At 38.4% G+C, this 11,746-nt stretch overlaps 1 protein-coding gene across 6 annotated transcripts in view; it reads left to right on the forward strand.

Moving 5' to 3' along the window:
* The window catches only part of PHKA1 (phosphorylase kinase regulatory subunit alpha 1), a 120,215-nt gene extending 114,204 nt beyond the window's left edge, over window positions 1–6,011 (forward strand). For 4 of the 6 annotated variants that reach the window (XM_032270150.1, XM_032270155.1, XM_032270156.1 and 1 more), the window contains 3 exons: window positions 698–751; window positions 2,285–2,485; window positions 3,711–6,011. In XM_032270150.1, the coding sequence (XP_032126041.1) occupies window positions 698–751; window positions 2,285–2,485; window positions 3,711–3,884 (429 nt within the window). In that variant the 3' untranslated portion in view covers window positions 3,885–6,011. The remainder of the gene's footprint in view (window positions 1–697; window positions 752–2,284; window positions 2,486–3,710) is intronic. The other 2 variants (XM_032270151.1, XM_032270153.1) reach the window with 1 other exon arrangement.
* Window positions 6,012–11,746: the final 5,735 nt, after the last annotated feature.

Raw genomic sequence — 11,746 nt, forward strand, 5'->3', positions numbered from 1 at the left:
GATGAAAAATTCTTATAGAATTTTTTGATAAACATACATGTTAGGTTAAACAAATTTTATAGTTGTTGGAGTGCCATGAAATTAATACTTGCAATTCAGACTGCTGTAGTTTATACTTTTTATATGTTTCAAATCAGGTGTGTACCATTTGTACTAAGAATACAACAAAATGAATTATCTAAAATCCCTTGATTTTAATATGTATTTTGGTTAATTAACAACTTATAGTAATTTCTTACACATTTTGGAAATTAATTATATAAGAATGTTATGTATCTGCTTTTAGATATAGTATGTAAATAAAAAAATTTGCTCACTAAAAAATAAGTAAATAAATAAGTGCATGTATTTTTTCCTGCAGCCTAAAAATTTTTTCAAAGGCCTGTTTGTGATGGCCCTGAGACCTAGTATGATATCTGAATATTTGGGACTAGTCTATCCCAAAAGGTAGAGCTTCCCTACCCATTCCATTCCCCTAAGGAGAGGATGAACCTTAGGTCTCCTATAGTCCAATTTTGTATCTTGGCAGTTAGGAATCACAACCCCATGGCAAGGGCACTTGGACTGCAGAGCCCCTTGCTGGCCTATGATTACTCAGCATATACCACATGAAGCACACTTAGAAACACGGTGTCTCCTTATAGTCTCCCTGATGTTAGTCTGTCCTTGGTGATACGGGTTTTTTTCTGTTTTGCAGTGTCATGGACTTTCTGTGGAAGGATTTGTTCTTCCTTCTTCTACCACTAGAGAGGTAAGAGTCTCTGTCTTGTATATATTTGTGACTGATAACTTTTCTGGCTAAAGTATCCCAGTGATCACTTACTTTTCAAAGCGACAGACCTATGCTTTTATAAATCAACTAAATATGAAATGCATTTGAAGAAAAGAGAATTTTTTTTAAAAAAATTGAGAACATTATAGAATAATTATGGATTACTTTATATAAGGACAGCCTCTTTTAATGGTTGAGTTAGGCTGGCTTATGTGAGTATTGTGGGGGTTAGAGAAGGCAGAGGGATCGAAATCTAAAAATGCATGATTTCCCATATTCCCCATCCTTCTCATTTCTGCCTTTCTCTAGCAGAATGTTTGTAGACCATTAGAGCATAAACCAGTGGTTGTTGGCTACAACTATGTGTTGCAGTAACCTGGGTTCCCACTTCCAATTTAGTATATTAGAATCTCCAGGGATGGGACGTGAACCTCAGACATAGATTATCAGATCCTTTTAAAGTTTCCTTTTTGTCCAAATCACTCAGAGGTGATAAAAGCTAACTTTTATACAAAGCCAATAAAGAAGCTAGTGTTAGCATGCTTGAAGTAGTAAGATTCAATAGTGGAAAGTTCTCAAAAATGCTGCAGTTGTTGCAGATAGCATCTCGGGGGACAGGTACAGAAAGCTAATGCTATGCTTCAGGGCTTCACTATTGCCTACAGGCCGTTTTTCTAATAAAGAACACCATATATCCCATTTGTCTTTTCTCTACCTTTAATCAAGAGTGAAATGTTCATATAATTAATAACACATACCTGAATAGTACCTTTAAGAGATTTCAAACATTATTTTCACATTTTTAAATTTGATCATAAACACCACTATGTAAAATAGGTAAAGAAGGGATTATCATTACTAATTAATGGATAAGGAAACAAATTTAGAGATTGTCTAAGGTTGCATAACTAGTAACTAACAAAGATAAGACGTACATTGCTTCCCTAGAGTGTATAACTCAATACAAGTTTACCAAAACTTACTTCTCAATCCCCTTCACCCTAAAATAACTTTACATTTCTTAATGCCCTTTTTAATCTAATAGTATATGGATATTTTACATAATTCTAATTGTCATATATTATACATACAATTTTAAGTTTAACTTGTTTTTCCTTTATTTACAGTCATCAGATTTTAATAAACAGTCATGTAAAAACTCATGAAGTTGCTATGTCATGATATGCCATTCCCATGTTTAGTTTACCTCTAGTTTTACACTTGTGACTAAGGCTTCTATATGGAGCTTTCTTCCTCTTTTGAATTACTCTCTTAGGATGAACTCTCAGAAACAGGATTATGGGTTAGAGGGCATGGACACTCTTATGGCTCTTGTTATGCATTGCCAGATTGCCTTCCAAAAAGATTGAAACAGTTTACTAACTCAATTATTTTGAAGGAGGCTGAATCAATGCTCATGGCTACAGTGTTTTTACTGCCCTTCAGAGCAGGTGATTGATGTCTCCTTGATGATGGACTCTTAGGAAGTGCTTTTCTTTTTCTCCAACACAGATGACTCCAGGTGAGATTAAATTCTCTGTTCATGTGGAGTCTGTCCTGAATCGTGTACCTCAGCCAGAGTACCGCCAGCTGCTGGTTGAAGCGATCCTTGTCCTCACCATGCTGGCAGATATTGAAATTCATAGCATTGGAAGCATCATTGCTGTGGAAAAAATAGTGCATATTGCCAATGACTTGTTTCTTCAAGAACAGGTAGGCAAACTGGTTGTTTTCTCAATAGAGAAATGTTTTTACTCTAACCTGATAATATTCAGAGGTCTTTGAGGAGCCATGGTCACTTTCTTGTGCCTTCTTCCTCATAGCTCTTTTCTGGGCCCCCTTGGTAGTGAGTGAGTCTGGGCTCTGTTTACAAAAGAAGTAGGCTGCAAAAAGACCTCTGTCTTTCACCATGTGGTTTGTGATAGAGGGTAAAGTTGCCTGGAACTCAGGACATTTTATGCTTTTCCCTGAAAGGCTCTGAAGCATAGCATTAGCATCATATTTCAAATTTCTGATCACAGTGCCTTTTGTAGCTTGAAGGACTTAGTAAAAAACTATTGGATGGCATATCCTTTCTGAACTATTAAGGAAAAGAGGTTTGGTTTTGGTTTCGCTTTGCTTTTGCTACTCACCTATAGGAAAATAAGAAAGTGAAACTTTTATTCCTACATTTAAAATTTTTTCTTAGTAAATCTTCTTCCAGGAAATTTTCCACATTCAAAAATACAAACTGTTTGTTGAAAATATCCCAAATGTTTCCTATATTAACAGTAGGAGCACATAAGTGAAGGACAAGCACTGATGGCAATAAGAAAATATTCAGAACATATAATAGGTGTTTTCATTCTATTAGCCACTGGGAGGAGATACCAAAGAAAAGTATTCAGGGTTTTCTAGGACAGTTCTAATTTTAAATATTCTGGATTGCTGTCAGTCCATGTATCTAAAAATGTGATCCCTTTTAAGCATATACCTCTAGCCTCAGAAAACTTACAGTCTGTTTGAATTAAGTCGGCTTAGAAAGAAATTGTGATCAAATGCAGTATAAAAGAATGCAAGCTGAAATTAGTAGTTCTAGAAGAAGTCAAACTAAAGCTCTACTAGGGTGCTTTGTGTTAACATTTGTCTATTAACAGGTATGACTCAATTGATTAATGATTATATTTAACTTTTAGACATTGATTGTAATGGGGAAAATTCTAAACAGTTAATGATTTTTAAATGATTTGCATGATTTAGGGCCTAGTGAAAAATACCTGTGTACAAACTCATATTCATCCTTTTGTTCATAATCCTATTTCTTCCCAAATGAACAGCCTAGGGCCCAACTAATTGGTGCTGGGGAAGAGGTTCTGAATTATACTAATCAGGAATTTACTTAGTAGGCTTAGTAATTTTTCCTTTCCCCTGTGTTCTTCTACCCTTAAAAACCAAACAGAAAACCCTCGGCGCAGATGATATCATGTTGGCAAAGGATCCCGCATCTGGCATCTGTACTCTTCTGTATGACAGTGCACCCAGTGGCAGATTTGGCACCATGACCTACCTCTCCAAGGCAGCCGCCACCTACGTGCAGGAGTTCCTGCCCCACAGCATCTGTGCCATGCAATGAGGGCTTTGATTCCTGGCTTCTGGGAGCCTTTTGACAGCTGGTCCCTGCCTCCATTGATTGTGCATGGAACTGAAATGTTATTGCCTGATCACTCCGACCCTGCCCCTTTCTGACCCATCCTTCCCCAGAAGAGAGAACTTTTTCAATAAACTAACTGCTTTAGAAGAAGTGAACACTTACCTGGAGGCTCACCTCCAGGGCACATGCTCAACCAGGCCTGTCATGATTGGCTTTATTTCTTTCGTCGTTAATAAAAGTTTGCATGGGTTTTTATTCTCTAGATCTGTTACCAACATAGTTTTCTAACTCCTGTTTGGGGAGCAAGTGTTAATAATAACTTATTTCTAAAGTTTGGTTTTTCTTATTTGTGATTTTATTGTGTATATGAGTGGTGGGTACTTTGGGACATTATTTCAAGTGAGTAAACTCTAAATTGTTAGATATTTATGCTGCTATAAATTGGAAATACCTATTCTAAGTGCCTTTTCTTAGGAAAAGAGAGTACTGGATTATGGCTTTCTTCCTTACTCACAGGTTGCCTCACACTGAGTGATAAAAATCTTTTTGTGTAGAAGCATTGTCTCTGCTATTGCCCTCTCTGCGTCTGCACACATAATGCCTGTCTCATTTTGGTGAAATATCAAAAAAATGCAAGTGCAGTGAGAATATTTAAGGATTTCTGAATTAATACTTGAAATCACATTTTATAAAGATTGTTGGTACTCACAGATGTATTTGCAGCAGAAAATGAAGAATAACCCAGAGAAATGGAGCCCAGAGCCCACTTCCAGAGAGGAAGGGAAAGAAGAGAAGATGCCTGGACAATGTCTTATACATAGAAACAGAGAGGGAATCAGAGATGGCTTAGTTCCCTGAAGACAGCCTTATGCACCTAATCCCTGCCTTTGAAAAGTACACAATACAGACAATAATTTGAAGCCTCTGTCTTCAGCAAAGAGAAATCCAGCAGTCCAGTCTATAACTGCTCTACTGAGCATTCTTTTCATGTGCTCTTGGTCTCTGTCACACTTACCTACTTTCTACCACATCCAACTCAACTTGCTGACACCTCCCCCAACCATTCTTAAACTCTTTCATATATATTTGAACTTCATAATTCTAGTGTACATATCCCTGTATATGATGGTATCTGTGGGTAAATGTCTGTTTCTTATAAAGACATGTATTTGTGTGTGCGTATGTGTGTGTAAGCATATATGGGAATTTTTCTGAATGTAAGCAGCTTTGATGTCTCTGTATATCTATATCTACATTTGATGGACTGAATAAGTATATAAATATTAAAGTTGTATGTGGGGGGGTGTGACTGGGGAGTCAGATTGACACACACAGGTTGGTGGAAGAATAGCTTCAGTCCTCTTCCTTGGTCCCATGTGTAGGTAGCCTTGCTTGACAAATGTTTCTCCTAACTTTTCTTCTTCTAAATTGTGCACAGAGACTCTGCTAACTTCCCTGTTTGCACTCAGATAACTTCCTACTTCAAGCCCCTCCTTTATCTTGGATTTCTAAGGTTTTTCCCCAATAATGGGAATGGTGAGGGTGGTGATGAGAGACTCTTTAAACAATTTTTGCAGAACCAGTGACAATCTTATGAGTACAATGAATAAGTATATAGTAGGGTAATAGAATACGGATGGTAGAAACAAAAAGAGGACAGCCAACCTTTTCAGCACTTGTCTCAGAGCAGATGGAAACACATAGTAAGTAGCTTTCTGACTACTGGATTTTCTGGTCACTTTTAAAGAAAGCTCACAAACTGTTCTGAAACTATTTGTCTTTTCACTGGCTATGAGCATACTCCAATCTCAGGGAGTATATGCAGAGTGCCACAGGCAAAAGCCACCACTCTTTCCCGCACTCATTTGCTTGAACTGCCTCTAAGGGCTGCATTTCTCTGAGTTTATGAGATTGTGTCACTATGGTCCCCATACAGTGGTATTTAACTTTTAAAGAAACTTTTTAGAAAACTCTACTTCTATTTTGTTCATTTTAAGTGTATGGTACTAAAAAGACATGTTAGACTTTTTTAAAAAGCACTTATGATTTGAAAATAGAATAAATAAGAATTTCCAATTAAATCATATCTGCTGCCAATGTGCAAAACTTTACATCTGTTTTTGTGATTGGAGTTTATTTCATGGCTTTATTCTACATACTCTGCTTAATTATACAGTAAAATCAGAGCTCATTCATTGAGCTGAAGTATAATAATATACCAATATTATTTATAATATACTAATACATGTATTGGTATATTATTCATAATATACCAATACATGTATAATATTTATAATATGTTAGATAATATATGTAAAGAAATGCAGTTTCATCATTCAAATACCCACTCAAACTAGGTTTACTAAATTCAAACAGGCTTATTGATGTCTGTAGGGAACATTTTCTTTTCTTTTCTTTTCTTTTTTTTTTTTTTTGAGACAGAGTCTTGCTCTGTCACCCAGGCTGGAGTGCAGTGGTGTGATCTCAGCTCACTGCAACTTCCGCCTCCTGGGCTCAAGCAATTCTCCTGTCTCAGCCTCCCAAGTAGTTGGGATTACAGGCACAGCCACCACCCCTGGCTAATTTTTTTTGTATTTTTAGTTGAGACGGGGTTTTGCCACGTTGGCCAGGCTGGTCACAAACTACTGACCTCAGGTAATTCGCCTGCCTCAGCCTCCTAAAGTGCCGGGATTATAGGCATGAGCCACCACACCCGGCCTGTAGGGAACATTTTCTGATGAATGAATAAAACCAATTTTTACTCAGCATTTCAATTGTGTGCAAATGGTGCTTCTCCCTATTGAAGGACATTTAAAAACAACTTGTTTTTAAAAATATTATAAATATTTGTCAGAATCTTGTTTATACTATTAATTTGCCTTTTCTATAACAGGATTTATCCAGCAAGGATGAACATTGTCTCTACAGTTCCATCCTGGTTAATGAAATTTTACTACATTCTGGGAATCTTACACAACTGGTGGGGCAAAAGTTGTTCTTCACCACAGCTGGCAAAACCTCTGCCATTCCTTTCTCTACATACCAAATATCTCGTATCTGCACTAATGCAGTGGAGATTAAGTGTGGTATTTTCCACATTTACTCTTCATTTCCTGTTTAACTTAAGTAACCTCAGGTGTTGGTTTGTCCAGGACAGCCCCCATTTATACGTGTTTTACTGGCATAATTATTAATAGCACTCTGTCACTCTGAAAAGTGTCTCACTTTGAAAGATATGGTCACCCTATGTTTAGCAGATGTGTGATTTCTTTTACAGCTAAGCCAAAAAAAAAAAAAAAACCAAGAACTTGTTCATAAACCACTAGTAGTACTTATGCAGTAGTGGTATGGGGGTAAGCATGACAGTAGGGGGAAAACTTCCTTTCCACACCACATATAGAAATATTTGGCATAGCCGGGCACGGTGGCTCAAGCCTGTAATCCCAGCACTTTGGGAGGCCGAGGCGGGTGGATCACGAGGTCAAGAGATCGAGACCATCCTGGTCAACATGGTGAAACCCCGTCTCTACTAAAAATACAAAAAATTAGCTGGGCATGGTGGCGCGTGCCTGTAATCCCAGCTACTCAGGAGGCTGAGGCAGGAGAATTGCCTGAACCCAGGAGGCGGAGGTTGCGGTGAGCCGAGATCGCGCCATTGCCCTCCAGAATAGGAAAAAAGAGCGAACAAATGTATAAAAAAAAAAAAAAAAAAGAAATATTTGGCATAATGGCTCTTAAATAACCAATATTTGAGCACATACCAAATGCCATTGTTATATAGGCACTTAGCATGGGCCATTTTATCTTCACAATTGCCATGTAAGACAGATATTGATGTAAGACAGATATTGTCATCTCCATTTTACAAGTAAGAGAACTGAAGCACTGAGAGTTTAAGTAAATTGCCCCAAATCAATCATCTAATAAGTGATAGAGCTGGAATTTGAACCCATGCAATCTGACTCTAGAGTTCACATTCTCAACAACTACACTCTCCAAGCAAAGGTCATTAAAGGGGTGGTGTGAAAACAAGGGTCAGTTGAGGTGTCACTGGACAGATTGTGAAATGAGCAGAGAAGGCAGCCTGAAGGGTGGTGCCCTTGTAATGTGTTTGCTTCCCCTTCTGGGGAAAGGCATGGGAAAGCACCAAAAGAAGTGGCACAGCCCAACCTGACCTTACCGGTTTAAATGTTACCTTTAGCAATAATGATTGAGGAAAGTGAGTCAAGTAACGTGCCCAGGGTCATCACCCTAGCAAGCTTTGAAGCCAATGTTCAACCTACTTCCTTTGACCTCAAGTCCTCCAACTGCAAATACAGTGCACTGAGAAGGATTTTCTGTCTGGGCCTGGCAGTTCATGCCTGTAAGCCCAGCACTTTGGGAGGCTGAGGTGGACAGATCACGAGGTCAGGAGTTCGAAGCCAGCCTGGCCAACACAGTGAAACCCTGTCTCTACTAAAAATACAAAAATTAGCTGGATGTAGTGGCAGGTGCCTGTAATCCCAACTGCTCAGGAGGCTGAGACAGGAGAACTGCTTGAACCCGGGAGGCAGAGGTTGCAGTGAGCTGAGATCATGCCACTGCACTCCAACCTGGGTGACAGCAAGACTCCATCTCGAAAAAAAAAAAGAGCGAAAGAGAGAAGGGTTTACTTCCCAATTTAAGAACCATATGGGTATTACCAATGTGGAAAATTGAGGTGAGGAACCTGTGGCATGATTTATGCTCTTTCTTAATCATGAGCAAGTGTCTAGCCTCCCTGTGAGATTAGCTGCAGGAATAAGTTGCCAATTCCAGAGCACTGTGCAACAATTTATCTTTCTCCATAGCTGAATCATCTTGCCACATTGTGTGGGGTACTTGGATAGTGTTTCCAGTTTAGAAGCATTCAGTTTTTTGTTACTAGATCAGAAAGAACACCTAAAACAATACATTTTCATGTCATTCAAATAGAGTCCAGAATTGAGGGTGTCAGCTGGCCAATCTATATCCTGTCCTCTTCTTTCCACTGCCTATCCCAGAAGGCCTGGGACAAGTCCCATTTCTTCTTATATTGCCAGTCATCATGATCTCACCTTTCAGTCAAGTCCTGCAGCTTTCCCTGTCTATAAACATGTGCAGTTTCATCTTTAAAAAATTTCTGGGCTCTCACATCCCCTCAGGCTATTAGACTAACTAACTCCTTCCTTTCACAATCACATTTTTTTCAAAGAGGAAGCTATACTAACTGTGATGGCCTCACTTTTTAACCCCTCACAAGCTTCCTCCCCTACTTCCTGTTTTGTTTCGTTCCACAGGGCACCAGTGAGTTTCTAATGGCAAAAAGCGGTCTTTGACCATTCCTTGTCTCCTTTCTGACATCTTTTTCTCCTCTAAACCCTTATACACAGGCATTTCCAAAAATGACACTCTTCTTCCTAGCTCAGAGGTCCTCATCAGGGTGTGGGGCAGGTTTTGTGACATGATGGGACTTACTTCTTTTTTTAGAGCCTCACTCTGGTGGCTGCAAAGAGGATGGGTTGTAGGGCAGCAAGAATAGAAGCAGGCCCCAGGTAGATACTGCAGAAAGTCCAAGTGAGAGATAATAGTGCCCAGACTAGGGTGGTGGCAGTGCAGAGGGAGAGAAGTGAATGTATTTAAGGCATGTCTTGGATGTGGAACTGATGGAAATTGTTGATGTATTGGATCTGCAAGTGAAGGAAAAGGAAGAAACACAAATTACTCCCAGGTTTCTGACTTAGGCAACTGGATAGATGTTGGTATCTTTACTGAGCTGTGAAAGATAGAAAAGGAGTGGAAAGAACTTGGATGGGGAAATTGGGAGCTTGGTTTTGAAAATGTTGTTGGATATGACTGTTGGGCAACCCAGTGGAGAAAGCCACATGCCCTTGGCTATCTCAGCCACTCTTATAACTTCGGCTTTCTCCTTTTTATATGGAAAAATTGTGTGTGTGTGTGTGTGTGTGTGTGTGTGTGTGTGTGTGTGTGTGTCTGCAATTGTTTAACCCATTAAGTTCTGAAACAAAACTTTTAAAATCAGAATCTATGTCCATTCTGCCCTACCGTATGAGTTCTTCCTTCCAATTGTCCTCTTTCTTATATTGCTACCTCTAGTCTTTCTTCACCCAGAGTTTACACTCTTCAGCAAGCCTCTTCCATCTTCCTCCCTCTCACCAATATCCAAGTAGTAAAGAAGTCCTGTTGAACCTACCCTGTACATTATTTCTCCTTCTTTGTTCTCATTGCCCCCAGCCTAGTTTAAAATCATTATTACTTCTTATTTGGATCATTGTGGCACTCTAACTGCCCCTAGTCTTTTAATGGCTAATATTTCCTGCACACTGCTGCTATAGATGTCTTTTTTCCTTAATATTTCTGTCTAAATATGTTTCCCCATTTCCCACAAAATATAGTCTATTCTCTTTAGCCTGGTATTCCATGTTCTTCATAATCTGGCCCTTTTAACTAACTAAGCTCGACTAGAAATTTTCTCTTTTGTGTTTTTGTTTATGCTGTTGTTCCTTCTAGTCAACATGCCTTCTCCTGGCTCCCATCTTCACCAAGCAAACTCCTGCCTACCTTCTAAGACCCTCTCAAATCCCACCAAAGAAGAATTCTACTTACATTTATGAAATACCATTATTTAGTACTTAATGCTTATTTATTAAGTAGGCTAAGCATTCTACATTCATTGTCTGAGTCTGCATTGCCTTTGGTTTCTTGTGAATTTGCCCCATCTTCTGTATAAGAATGCAAATTCATTGACAGCAGAGATCACATTATAATTTATCTTTGAATCATCAGCTGTATACTTGTTAATATCATATAAATGTTTGACCAATGAATGACTATAGAGCTTTTAACTAGTTGCTATGGGAATATATCAATAAAAGAAGCATAAGATCTTACATTCTAGTTACAGAGCACATCACCAAAAAAAAAACCCAAGATTTTCAGAATAAGTATTGAGGGGATACAAAATGGAGGGTGACCAAAGTTATAACACAAAGTCATGCTGGAGGAATAAAATTTATATAGTAAAGGGAATGTTCAAAGCCTTCAGTGTCAGGCTGACCTAATTTTGAATTCCTGCTTTTCTGCTTGTTAAGTATGTGATTTTGAATGATTATTTCTCTCTCTAAACTGCATCTATAAAATGGTGTATTACAACCTCCTTTATAGGACTGTTGCAAGGATGAAATAATATATCCAATGTACATGTCACAATCTTCAATAAATGTTTAAAGTCTAAAAAGCAAGCTAGATTTTAAATATAGTAAGCATATTAGGTTGTCCCAGTGGTGGTAGTAAGTCAGTTTAGGTTGTCATGGGAATTGAGGGCCTGAGCACTGGCCAGCTTGTAGCAGATCATAGGGGCCTCCAGGAACCTGCAAACACTGATGGTAATTCTAAAACTGCCTTAGATAGTCTTAAACTGAACCCTCACACCAAGCTTAAAGTATTTCCCTAATCTATGTTTAGCTGCAGAAACAAAAGGAGATGGGGGGGGAAGAGCTGCAGTTTCTGAACACTACTGCTTGCAACCTTCCTACCCCATGAATGTTCAAGGAGTAACATTTGACATTACTGCTTGATTGGAATCTACCAAGCAATTAATATACACCACATCAGCCAGTCTCTTGGGAAAGTGCTATCAGATTTGCCAGAGTAAATTATTGAGATTGTTAACTCTCATGTGGACATGGATAGTTAATGATGAAAAGAAATGAACTATAAAATTGCATCACAGAATTTACTGTGTAAACTTGTCAAACCATTTGTGCTATGAATTAGCAACCCCACAAAAAAAAAAAAAAAAAAAAAAAAAAAAAAAAAAAAAAGGC

The sequence above is a fragment of the Sapajus apella genome, unplaced genomic scaffold (genome assembly GCF_009761245.1).
Source record: "Sapajus apella isolate SASKATOON/1434 unplaced genomic scaffold, GSC_monkey_1.0 scaffold204, whole genome shotgun sequence".
NCBI lineage: Eukaryota > Metazoa > Chordata > Mammalia > Primates > Cebidae > Sapajus > Sapajus apella.